This window comes from Bidens hawaiensis, unplaced genomic scaffold (genome assembly GCF_021521415.1).
Source record: "Bidens hawaiensis isolate Kalapana, Puna unplaced genomic scaffold, B.hawaiensis_p1.1 tig00002977_1, whole genome shotgun sequence".
Lineage (NCBI taxonomy): Eukaryota > Viridiplantae > Streptophyta > Magnoliopsida > Asterales > Asteraceae > Bidens > Bidens hawaiensis.
In genome coordinates this window covers 357,638-370,957 of record NW_027491160.1, presented here as the reverse complement: position 1 = coordinate 370,957, position 13,320 = coordinate 357,638, and the positions used below count along the sequence as shown (strand labels likewise).

Sequence of the window (13,320 nt, the reverse complement as noted above, 5' to 3'; positions counted from 1 at the left end):
TTGGCTAGATCTTACACACTTCTCCTTCATGAAGAACACCCATACCAACCTCGAGAAGTCATCGATAAAGGTAATCATATTCATATATTCCATTCCACTAAGCGATTTTTGTTTTATTGGAGCAAAGACATGTATCATATTAAACTCCATCCCAAATAGTAAATAGTCCATAATCTCTTTCTAAATAAAAGCTTGCATTGCATTTGGGCCCATACTAGTTGGTTAGGCCAACATTCTTCATATAACCAATTAATGAATATGGCCCATGGATGAATTGTAAAACAAGTTAGCCTATCATAATCTCCTGACAATAACATCCGATATTGACCCTCCATCTAACTTTCTCTGACTTTTGTTCCTTTGGTGGTGGCTACTGCATCGGTAGCAGTGGTAGTTATTTTAATTCTCATTTTAACATGTTTTCAATTTTATAATTTCAATGATTTGATAAATATTACAAGTTTTTAGCTGGGATTTAAAAGTGCAATTATATAACCTTGGTGTCAAATATTTCAAGTAATTACCATATATAATAAATGACAAGTTTGGTGCAGCTAAGTGGGAATTGGGCCATTTGGCGGCACCGTATTGGTCGTTATCATTTTGTTTTTCTTTAATTTCGGTATCTTAACGAACATCACAGAAATCGTCCGAATTTCGTAGACTCACAACTCAACGCCCAGGTGCTACAACGCTCCGGAATTTACCCATGGCCGACTTTACCAACCAACGACACCCTATTTGTCCATCTCGATTTTTATATTTTATCCGTTTTTTAGCTTCGGTGCCATAACAAAAGTAAACAAAACCGACCGAACTCGTGTCGAGTTACTGCCTCAATGTCCGGAACCGAAAACGCTTGAGTTTTACCGCCGCTCGGTTTTCCATACCAAATAAACGTCAAATAGTTTATTTGTTTACATGTTAATATGTTACTTTGATGGTGTTTTTTTTTGGGGGGGGGGGGGGGTGTTAACGCTCAGGTTTTACCACAGTAACTCATCGTCTCAATGCTTGAAACCGACAACAATTGGGTTTATCGCCGTCCGTTTTTTACAGGCACGTCCAGGCACGTGGTAAAACACTAGTTCTTATCTATACCAAAAACTCAATCCAATGGCCAACATTCTACACAAGGGTTATTTTTCAATATGGTTTAGGAATTTAGGTGGACTTTTGACTTTATATATACTTAACCGACTTAAGAAATAAATTAATGGAAATCTATGTTTTAAGATATTTTGATCATATAAGTGATTTTATGGTATTTAATTATAATCACCATGTGATTTGGATCAAAATAAAAAGATTTAATTGAATATTGATGATTTGGTTAAACTGGCTCAGACATATTAATCTGGTGAACTAGTTAACCTAATTGATAAAAGATGGATTAAATGATCCATTATACTTCTACAATATGTTTTGAGATTCAAAATGCAAATTAAAAGTGATCAAACTCTCAATTTAGCAAACTCTCAAACAAATAGATTAAGACTCGCATTCACTTTGTTTAATTAACATGATGAATAAATGAGGTTAAAACATTAACAAAATATATTTTTTGAACGATTATTTGGATCAATTGATCCGGTTCACCCGATCATCTCCATTTCATCATCCGAAGGAAACTTACAATATGTGAGAAAACCCTTTGGCCTAACCTAGATTTTTTATTTTTATTATTATTATTATTATTGTGGTAAATGAAACTTAGAAAATTGAAATCAATCATTGGATTGACTATCATTTGAATTAAAACAAATAGAACATTAGTGGAATGGGAAAATTCCCAAAATAAGTATTTTCATAAATAACTTTATAGTTTTAGGTATCGTTTACAATGAATTCTAGAAACATGTATTTTAAACTAGTTATAACAACTAGATTCTTGGTGTCAGTGAGTCGTTTACAAAACTAGTCGGGACAACTATTTTAGGCTAAGCAAATTTCAGGGACGAATATTTTGAAGCACAAAACTTGTTGGGGCGAGTATAATATTATAATAAATATAATATTAAGAAAAGTATAAAAAACTTATAAAATTATAAAAAAAAAACTCGTCCAAACTATTTTACCTAAAATAGTCATCCCGACAAGTTTAGTGCTTCAAAATGTTTGTCTCTGAAATTTTCTTAGCCTAAAATAGTTGTCGCGACTAGTTTTGTAAACTACTCATTAACACAAAGAACCTAATCGTTATGACTAGTTTCAAATACCTATTTTTAAAATTTGTTGCAAATAATACTTATTTATGAAAATAACTACATAAATAACTATTTTGGGAATTTTCCCATAGTGGAATTTGTGTCCACTTTGTTTTTAATTGTGACAGCAAGTGATCGAAGGTTTTGTGGACCCAAGATGCATGGCTCGATGTATTACATTAAATTGCCCATTTTGAACCGGTTCAAGTCAAAACTTTGATAGAATATTTCAACCGGACCCACTAATTAAATAAACGTACCGATTATCAAAATTCCAGTCATCTAACACCTTGGATGCTTTGATCGATCAGTTTAATTATCTAAATCTAAACTGATAGTGGTGTGATGCAATTATTATGATTTGTATTGATTTTGCATTAGTCCAACACGACTTAGTTTTCCCAAGACTCGGTTTTAACATATTAAATAGTAGAATTTGACATTTTGTACAATAGTCAAACTTTGACTCTTACAAAACCATAACTTGTTCTGGTCAAAATATATAATTGAAAAAAATCAAAGCGTATTAAGTGGTGTTAAGAAATTGAATAAGGTTGTCATTTTATAGGGCTGTGGATTTAAGTTCTATCGTAAAAAAAAAAGTAATCTGTGAGTAGAAATAAAGAATGTGAGTTGTTGTTTAAAAATTATATAAAATTAGAAAAAAAAATATTTGCTTTTTATTTAAATTAACCTTTTATTTTATAGATGAATATGGAATTATGGAAATACTAGCGCCACTATTGATTAGGTTCTAATCTTCTTGCACTACAACAAACAGAGGCTTTAGCGAAGACAAAAGTCGTCAAGATAGGCCCTGCTTGTCCTCAATATAGCCTTTGTCCACGACTTGTCGTCCATATTTCCGTCGTCACTACATAATTGTCATAATAGCTTAAAATTGTCGTCGAGATAGAGTCGTTGATATAGAGTCACCTATATCGACGACATGTCATCGAGATAGGGTGATTAAAAAAATGATTAATCGTTTTTTAATCACCCTATTTCGAGGACAAGTCGTCGAGATAAGGTTTAATTATTTTTTTAATTAATCCTATATCAAGGACTTGTCGTTGATATAGCCTTGTAATAAAAATATTAAATTAACCCTATCTCGACGATATGTCTTCGAGATAGGGTGACCAAAATAAAAATATATATATATTATATATTATTCTTTACCGGGTTTTTTTAACCAAATTATCAAAATTGCCAAAACTAATAAAAGTATAATAGGTATCAAAATAATAAAAAGACAAAAAGAACATACATCTTATACAAGCGTTCTCAAAATAACCATAAATATAGAGCTTTATACATACATGCTTACATACATACATACATAGACACATACATACATACCTATATACATACATAGACACACAGACAGATATATACATACAAACATACATATATAGACGCATACATGATACATATATACACGCATAGACACATATATACATAGACACATGCATGCATACATAGACACATGAACACATACATACATAGATACGTACGTACGAGGCGAATACAATACCAAAAGAAAATAATTAGTAATAAAAATTAATACACACACATATAATAAAGTAGAAAGTAAAAATGATTAATTTTTTTAATTACTCTATGTCGAGGACATCTCGTCGATATAGATTAACTAAAAAATTAAATTAACCTTATATCGACGACTTGTCCTCGATATAGAGTTGGCAATTTTCTTTTTAAAAAAAACTTATTTTATACTTTTTGTTATTTTTTTATCATCAATAAAAAAAATAAATATATTAAGTTAATTTAGCCTATAGCGAGGAGATGTCGTCGCAATAGCTTGTATATTTTATTTTATTGATTTTTTTCATTTATTTATCTACCCGGAATAAAATAAAAATAAAAATAAAAGTTAATTTAGGCTATGGCGACAACATGTCGTCGAAATAGGGTTTCAACTTGACGCGCTTATTTTTCGTGTCCCTCCAAAATTTTGCTGCAACATATCTTGACGACATATCGTCGAGATAAGGTCCAAAAGTGAAAAAAGCTTAACCAACCCTATATTGACGAAATGTTTTCGAGAAAAGGTTGGTAATAACGACGACTTTTGTCCTCGATATAGCCTTCGTTGCTATAGGGTTAATTTCTTGTAGTGAATTGCCCATTTCTCACTCAATAATAATTTATATACACACACGGTAGTGTATCTAGGATTTTTCGCTCGTATTAGCTAATGGATCAGGTTAATTAGAACGTATTAGGACACATTAGCTCATAATTAAGGGTCGAGACAAAAACTTAAATTAATTTATAGCAAACTCCCATAACATAAATCTAAGAAAATTAGAAATCTAGAATGCCTTTTATTTCTTTTATTGGATTTATTTGGTAAAAGCTAGGGAGTCTTCCAAAAGCTTTTGAAAGTTCAAAAATAAAAATGAAACATCAAATAAAAGTAACACAACCATTTGTTTTTGAATAGTTGTCTTGGCCTCTGAGCAACTAATCAACATACCTTCATGCATCTACACCATATATAAAGCATTTCAATATGAATCTTAAAATTTTAGTATACAAATGTTATTTCTAATGGTAGCGGTACCTGTGTGATGCATGTCTTTAAGAAATTAAGAGGACATGCATGCTATATATGTTTTTCAGACAAATCGATAACTTACACTGCCCGGCCCTAGTCTTTACTCGAGTTTTAAAATTCTAAAAGTCACTTACAATTCCTCCACACCCCCCCCCCCCTCCAACCGAAATAAATAAATAAATAAATAAATAAATAAATAATAATAATAATAATAAAAACTTTGCTCAAGTTTTAAAAAAATATTTTATTCTTTTTAATTTGAGTGTTATATTGTTATATAGCTTTACGAGATTACCGATGTGTGATTCTGCCGCATCACACAAACAGCTTTATAGTGTTATATATCATAATTAGCAAATAATGTATGTTTTGTGTTTCAAAAAACTATACTATTTATGTTTACAAATTTTTATGCATAGCTTACAAGTATTTATTGCAATGGTTTTGAATGTTACATTTAAACCTAGACTTTTTTCAAAACTCAAATAAGTTTTTTTATTATTATAACTTCTAAGATATGAAATTTATAGAATTCTGTATATAGCTAGTGTTACGACATATTTTTATCTATGTTTTAATGTATATTTCGTTCATAACGAAGTTTTGCGTACATGCTAATGCATGAGTTGTACGTATATTCGACATTAACATTTTTCCACACTCCAACGCCCTCTCTACAATGTAAGCGTGAGGTTTACTTAAAAGTTTTGATTTTATTAAGAAAACTTCTACAACATTAACTTTTTTCACGACATTTTATGCTTTAACACACGCACATGGATTTTGATAGAAGTTTATCTTAACTAGGAAAAGCATACCTCCATATAAAGGGGGGAGGGGGGACTTGTAATCTTGTATCATTATAGAAATGAAGGGTGACACAACTTATCCACAAAAAGTGTTTCAAATAAAAGAACATTAGAGGTCATGTTTCAAACCAAGAAAAAGTCATAGAGCAAAGTCTCTTAATTTCTTCATCTTGCAATATAATAATAATACACTTCCACCATATATATCATAAAGAAAATATCATATTGGCCACCATCTCATCTCATTTCCATTCCCTTTCTTTCCACCTTCCAAGAAACCCTAATATCACCATTTTTTCCTAAAAAAAAACAATATATATTTCTGAAACCCTAATTGATCAATGCCTAACTCACTAACTGTGTTGTGTCAGTGAAATATACAGAGAGATATGGGATGCTGCTTTCCAAAACCTGTCAATAATCTTTCAACCACCAATCAAATTCCAACAGGTACTTTCTTTAATTATTACCCTTTTTTATTTATTTTATTTTTATTAAATGTCACTTTTTTTTATACTTTTTCAACAGCTTTTGTCACTGATGACATAAAGAAAGAACCCATGATCCAAAAACACCCATCCACGGATGTCGAAGGTGGCAGTGATGGTGGTAACGGCAAAGAAGCAATGCCCGCGGCTAGTGGGAGAATAGTTACACCAAATTTAAAGTGTTTCACATATTCTGATCTGCGAAGCGCCACAAAGAATTTTCGGCCAGACACCATGCTAGGAGAAGGCGGTTTTGGGAGGGTTTTCAAGGGATGGGTGGACAGTGAAACATATGCGCCGTCCAAGCCCGGCATGGGGATAGCCGTGGCCGTCAAGAAATCAAATACGGACAGCGCTCAAGGTCTCAAAGAGTGGCAGGTTTGTTTCTTCCAAATTTTGTTTTGCATTATTAATTAGTATTTGAAGTATTCATTGTTAATATGATGTATTGTTGCATGTCAAATATGCGTTACGTACACGATGATTAATTTTATTTGCAATAATTCAAGGTTTATAATATAGAAATACTTTCATACGTGCTAGCTAGATATATATTGGTATAGCATAACTTTTAACGAATATTCTAATCTCTCACTAATTTATTTTTGTTGAAACTTTTAAATCCACATTAGTGTACAATTAATGTTAGATAATGTACAAGTTCATATAGATTTTTTTTTTTTGGTTTTTAGGAAAGTATGCTAGCTATTGAGAGACTTATTATAAATTAATAGTCAAGTAGAAAAATTGTAACCCCACACATGTCATTTTTCAAATTAATAAGTATTTTCATTGGGTCCTCCTTATTAATAATTGTAGTGTTGGTATATACTTTCGAATTAGTTTTTGGTCAAAGAGTGTCTCGCCATTTTTTTTCTCGAACTTTAGACTTTAGACATTTGGGATAGCAAAGTTTGGTTTGACATCTTCAAAATGCATGTACACATCAATTCATCCCCAGTTATAATTACTTATTGTTTTATAATTCTTAAATAAGTTATCAAATTAAATGCTCAACTATTCCTAGTAATTTTTTTTTATTGTTTTAATTTGTGCAGGCAGAAGTGAACTTTTTGGGAAAAATCAGCCATCCAAATCTTGTTAAACTAGTAGGATATTGCTCTGAAGACAGAGAATTTCTTCTTGTGTATGAATATATGCAAAAGGGCAGTCTTGAAAATCATCTTTTTAAAAGTAATTATTTTATATTCATACCAATTAATATTTTTTTGATATTAAATTAGTATTATAACAAATTAATTTAATTTATATATATTTGATATTGCAAAAGGTCGGGAACCACTTCCATGGTCCACGAGGATTAAAATAGCCACTGGAGCAGCACAAGGGCTCGCATTTTTGCATACTACAGAAAATACTGTAATTTACAGGGATTTTAAGTCTGCAAATATATTATTAGACTCGGTATATATTTACTATAAACTTTATAAATTAGTTCAATTTTACTTTTAGAAATTATTTGGCTTAATTCATTTACTGTTCTTCAGGATTTTAACGCGAAGCTCTCTGATTTTGGACTCGCAAAGTTGGGTCCCGCCAATGGAGCTTCTCATGTATCAACACGTGTTGCAGGCACATACGGTTATGCGGCTCCAGAATACATAGCAACCGGTTAGTTATCTACTCTTGTTTCAAAATTCATGTATAAACTAGACAACTATTACATAATACATGACATGTCCTTGTAATTTTGTATTCCTTTAACCTAAGGGTGAAGGATTTAAATCCTGAATGTGCCAGTTTGGTGGTGTTAAGGGTAATTAATAGTAGGGTGTGCCTTTCAAATAAGAAAAAGAACCTTATGTCAAACTTGTCTTAAATTCATGAACCTTTTGGTAATCAATCCCATATCCGAAAACTCATGCCATTATCCATCCAAAATGTTTCGGTTTTCGAGCTTTTCTGTCAAATTCGGTTTTTTTACCATCTCTAATATAAATTAAGTCTCATTCCCAAGAAGTCATTGGAAAAGTTATGATTTAAATGCAGGCCATTTATATGTCAAGAGTGATGTCTATGGCTTTGGAGTGGTATTGTTAGAAATAATAACGGGTCTACGTGTGGTTGACACTAATAGACCGGGCTCACAGCATAATTTGGTGGAGTGGGCTCGACCTGCATTGCCTGACCAAAAGAAACTGCGAAAAATAATGGACCCGGGGCTAGAAAACGATTACCCTTCAAAAGGTGCACGTAAAGTGGCTGAGCTCATCTTACATTGTCTAGAACAAGACCCGAAAAATCGCCCCTCAATGGAAGAAGTTTTGGTGAGTTTACGAGCGATCAGTGCTATTGAAACGAAACCAAAGGAGGCTAAGGTCCATACAACCCAACAAACAGGCCCGAGCCATGTTCGTCGACATTATCAATCAGCCCACCAATCTCCGCTCCATAGGAAGGTTGGCCGGTGAGATCATATTGACCAAAAAGGTCAACGCGCCATTTTAAAGTAGCATTGAAACCAATCTGAAAATGGTTTAAATCAATTTGCCAAAGAGACTCAATGATATAGCCCATTTAGAGGTATTAGAGCCTAAACGTTGCAAAGGGTGAAATATGTTGTTTGATTTATTGATTATGTATATGTATTTGTAGATTAAAATATAGATAACTCATTACAAATCCAATACGCACGAGAATATAGTTTGTATTGAATAGCATTGCCTCCTCAAACTAATATTTCATATACTATTTAACCCGTGTAATTTCATATATTGTGTAACTAAAATTTGGGTACAAAATAGATCATAATTATGACCTTGCAAACCGCATATCCATCACCACTGTCTTTCAGCATGTTCACTGTCACCACCAGTGTCACCTACATCGCCGCCTTCTCTTGCCACCTTCACAGGTATTGCTAATACCCGTTCTCATCAACCCATTGCACCACCCAACCCTCTCGTTTTGCCAAGAGCTAATACACATGCTTATATGTAACCACTGGTCCAAAATGTTTGGGTTTGAATTTAAGTCGGGCCTGATTTCTAATGAATGTTCTTGAGCTATTCGACAAATTTAATTCAAGCCCAAGTCTGCATCATTAAAAATCATTGAGGCATTAAACCGAGCCTATCATGCCCGTTTGCATCCCTATATATTTAGCAGTTTCAATTGGCATAGAGATTACTAAACCTAAACTATAACCACTTGAGGAAAAGAAATCAATGAAGCAAACAGAACATAAAAAAAATCATGCTACAAAAGAGAGGGTTCAGTCATCAACATTGTTATATACTACGTTTAACCTAACAATCATCAACAAGTAGGATAGATATACTGTTACACAACACATGATCTCAGAAACATTTGCGATGCACAACAGACGGTCCAGATTCATCATAGTCTCCCTTAGTTATATGTTGATTTTGAGGAAACACAACCTTGGCAAGTATCGCACCTCCCACCCATGCGGAATACGAGGATAAGTTCTCTGGCATGTATTCTGGTGCCTGCAATCCCTCATAATATTATTTACAATAAAAATTATAATCGCATTTATGTGTGTCACGTACTCTTCGCAATTTCCCCTGATTTTAAAGATAAAATATGTGTTATTACCTTTACTAAAGAAGGGCGTATGGCAGATGAACAAAGACTAGCTTCCTTCTGAAACCTATCTTCAAAGCCTACAGTGCAGCCGGTTAATGGGTCAAAAAGTATATACTGTTACAATAATAATCTAACCTTCTGAATAATGCACTTTATTAGATTGTAATTTAGAAAAACACATTGGGCGAGTATCAACATGTTTGGCTCATTTCCTTTTTAGCTAATACTGTTAAAACTTTTAACCCATCTGACCCATCAGAAAGATAACTGATAACCCAAATGACCAGTTTATAGGAAGGTCAAAATTTCCACCTCAACATTATATTATATATATTAAAAGGCAAACTTTGATTGTGAGTGAAAAGCACAAGTTACTTTATTCTTTTTTCTAAGCCAGCCATATTATGCCACATGGACCACTAACATTTATTTTCTCTTACAACTTTTAAGATACAATGTTTGTAAGTTCCGAGTATGTCTTTGCAACGTGCTTATTTTTATCGGTACAAATTTTGTTCAAACTGAGCTGTTAATGGTAATTTACAACTTACAAGTGCTCGAAGCACAAACACACATGTCATCATAACTTCAGCACAATTTACATTTTTTTGCATTGTTATGCCGTTTACCCTATTCGACAATCTAATTAACGTATCAACGTGAATATTTTTCTGTATGCATATTCAACTTCAGATTTTTTCATGGGTTCATGTGTATTTTAAAAACTTCTGTAAATTGTCAATAGTTAACAAAATATGCAAACGCACCAGAACAAATACTGGTTAGATAAAAAAAATACAAAAGTAAAAGAAAAAGAAATTACATGGCATGGAAACTGTTCCGCCACAGAGAACCGTGTTCTCCAACAACTGACGGTGATTCTCAGATGACACGGTTGAAATGATCCGAACAAGCTGTTCAACAAGCCCATGGGCCTCTAGGAACAATATAGATGGTTGAAACAAAGCCTCACCAACTGTATACCTTTCTCTTTTAATAGAAATCACCTGAAACAAACTGGACTTTCAGTCAAACCGTTCGTGACCAGTTCAGCAGGAAGTTCATATATGTTTACTTTTTTAGTAAACAAAAAAACACAAACAAATTTTTACTTTTATTTTCATTTAGTTAAACAATGGAACATAAACGTTTATGTTCGTTCATTTGTGTTAGTTGATGTTCGGTCTTTATGTTCATTTATGTTTGTTAGTTTACATTTATTTTGAGTTCGTTTGTTTAAGTTCGTTTATATATTCATTTCATATTTTACAATCTAGTCTAGCTTTAATAACTTTTTGCGCAGCACATTGTTGTTTACATTTACGTTTAATTGGTTTCCCAGTTATGTTCATTCATGAATGTCCGGTTACATTCGTTCATTTACATTCATTAACCATTAGTTTCTACCGTTAATGAACGAACATAAACAAGCATTGCACCTACATTTTCTTAACGAACGAGTACGAACAAGAAAACCTCATTTGTTTAATTGTTTGTGTTCAATCGTTTGTTCGATTAAAGTTAAACAACAAACACAAACATGCTCTGTTCGTGTTCGTTCAGTTTGTTTACAAGACTAACCCAAAGCATTACTCCCTCCGTCCCGGTCAAAGTGTCTTAGTTTGAAAAACACAAAGTTTAAGGTGGATTGAATGATTACCTTTTTTGCTAACCAAATGACAATAATGCCCTTGGAAAATGGGTCCACCATATTGTTTATTAATGCTAGTTGTGTGTGCTTAAGGGTAAACTTGGAAATTGGCTAATAAATTTTGAAAGTGGACATTTGTAATGGGACAAATAAAAAAGGAAATATGGACATTTTTAATGGGACGGAGGGAGTATAAGATAAACATGCATACGCACGCACTCATAAGAAAAAAAGATTAACGGGTTGCGGGACCACCTGGCCATCAGGCAAGGTATGCTTCTCCTCAGGGCATGATTGTAGGGTTTTGGCATAAGCTATATCATCTTCAGCACAGCATGCATACTGCTCTTTTAACTTCTCAACTTCTGAAATATCAAGTTTGACCAGTGGATTTGACATTGCAAGCTCTTGTGCAAACAGGTTTGTTAAATCAACACCACCAATTTCTAATCTTTTAGATGCTACATGTTGAACCGCACCTTCAATTACTGGAGCAATATCTGAAATAGCACCCAAAAACAATCAGTAAAGTAAAGTTTATATATCCTTACAAGCTAGTATGCTAAAACTTAAATACCTATTTTTCCATGGCCAATATCAACGGTACACCCTGAAATACGTCCTACTGCATACAATGATAATACTGCTTGCTCTGAAGCATAGAAGCCTGATACATTAAATGTTTCAAACATCATCTGCACCAGCTGTTCTCTAACAGCCTATGAGAAAGCACAAAACTTGATTGAGCTTGAAAGAGAAAGAAAAGAATCTTAACAAAAAGCTTTGACATATAAATGGAGATTGAAAGGTTTGACAAACCTTAGGGGTTAAAAGCGGATCTGCAAATAAGATTTGTCCTTCATTGCCAATTTCCCACCCTAGACCATTGTAAAGAACATGGTGCAGTAGATCCTCCATAGCATCCCAATCCTTAATAAAACCTCGGACCACTGGGTCAACATTGTTAGCCTGCTGTGTTGGAGAATCGGGCAATGAGCCATCTTCATTCATGATTTTCATTTGAGTCGGAATCATCTGATTCATATATCAAACATGTTACGCAGCTGAATTCAGCAAATTACACAAACACACACACACACACACACACACAAAAAAAAAAACATTTACATATTACAGAGCTACAGCTGAGCCAGGGAGAGCTCGGGATCGAGCTCACACTTAAATGAGCCAACTCGTGGCTTGTCAAGCTGGCTCATTAACTTATGTTTACATAAATCTAATACAAAATGTATAAACAAGATAATTTATAACATTATATGCATTATTTTCTAATGTTTTTGAAGGTTTTATTATATACAAAAAAAAAGTTTGGAAATTAATCAAAACAAGCCAACGAGCCGTGCCTCGACTGAGCAACGAGCAAATCGTGGCTCAGGCTCGACTCGTTTAGAAACCGGCCTGAATCGTTTAGATACAAGATTTTTTGAAGCCATCTCGTTTAAATATAAGCTTTTCTCGAGCAAGTAGCAAACTTTTCGAACAGCCCTAACTGAGCAGCCAGTATGCAGTTTAAACTTTAAACAGCAGTAAAAAGTTGTGAAGCATAAGATTACCATGGAAGGAGCTTGATCCGGAATTGCAAAACCGGCTTTCAAGAGCTTAGAGCCAGCATCAATCACCACTGCCTCCATTTTTCTTTATGGAAGAAATCAACAATATTAGTCTCAAATTCAAGTATGTGTGTTAAAATAATACAAAGAGCTGTAAACAATATATTACAAGTGAATTAACAAAAGTTTCCTCAAATATACAAAATTAGGGCAAAATTGGAGTTCCAGAAACTCCATATCCACTGTAATTTAGAGTCATCTAGCTCTAAATAAGTTACAAGCAGCGTAATTAAGAAAAACTAAGATATACAGCTACAATAACAGTAACAACAAAGGTATACTAAATATAGTGGGTTTACAAAGGGATCAAAACTGAAGCTAACCAGTACAGTGTAGAAATTAATGTCCACCGGAGATAAAACGTAACTCAGATTGCT

The 13,320-nt window shown here is 33.3% G+C and overlaps 2 protein-coding genes across 2 annotated transcripts; one reads left to right on the top strand and one right to left on the bottom strand.

Moving 5' to 3' along the window:
- The first annotated feature begins 6,131 nt into the window (after nt 1-6,131).
- Nucleotides 6,132-8,709, top strand: LOC143621798 (putative serine/threonine-protein kinase PIX13). Its single transcript, XM_077093115.1, has 5 exons — nt 6,132-6,466; nt 7,147-7,282; nt 7,380-7,513; nt 7,597-7,720; nt 8,099-8,709. Exons 1-5 carry the CDS (start codon nt 6,161-6,163, stop codon nt 8,518-8,520), a joined length of 1,122 nt encoding a protein of 373 aa, XP_076949230.1. The 5' UTR covers nt 6,132-6,160; the 3' UTR covers nt 8,521-8,709.
- Nucleotides 8,710-9,379: 670 nt separating this feature from the next.
- On the bottom strand, nt 9,380-12,967 carry LOC143621797 (actin-related protein 7-like). Its single transcript, XM_077093114.1, has 7 exons — nt 12,887-12,967; nt 12,132-12,347; nt 11,890-12,031; nt 11,568-11,812; nt 10,485-10,668; nt 9,671-9,738; nt 9,380-9,561 (listed from the first exon to the last, which is right to left on the bottom strand). Exons 1-7 carry the CDS (start codon nt 12,962-12,964, stop codon nt 9,409-9,411), a joined length of 1,086 nt encoding a protein of 361 aa, XP_076949229.1. The 5' UTR covers nt 12,965-12,967; the 3' UTR covers nt 9,380-9,408.
- Between the last annotated feature and the right edge of the window lie 353 nt (nt 12,968-13,320).

Excerpts from the sequence above, each read along its gene's own strand:
- LOC143621798 (XM_077093115.1), top strand. The coding sequence starts at position 6,161 with ATGATCCAAAAACACCCATCCACGGATGTCGAAGGTGGCAGTGATGGT. Across the intron at positions 6,467-7,146 it reads AAGGTCTCAAAGAGTGGCAG|GCAGAAGTGAACTTTTTGGG; the intron begins GTTTGTTTCTTC and ends TAATTTGTGCAG. Across the intron at positions 7,514-7,596 it reads CAAATATATTATTAGACTCG|GATTTTAACGCGAAGCTCTC; the intron begins GTATATATTTAC and ends ACTGTTCTTCAG.
- LOC143621797 (XM_077093114.1), bottom strand. The coding sequence starts at position 12,964 with ATGGAGGCAGTGGTGATTGATGCTGGCTCTAAGCTCTTGAAAGCCGGT. Across the intron at positions 10,669-11,567 it reads ATACCTTGCCTGATGGCCAG|GTGATTTCTATTAAAAGAGA; the intron begins GTGGTCCCGCAA and ends AGTTTGTTTCAG. Across the intron at positions 9,562-9,670 it reads TACGCCCTTCTTTAGTAAAG|GCACCAGAATACATGCCAGA; the intron begins GTAATAACACAT and ends GAGGGATTGCAG.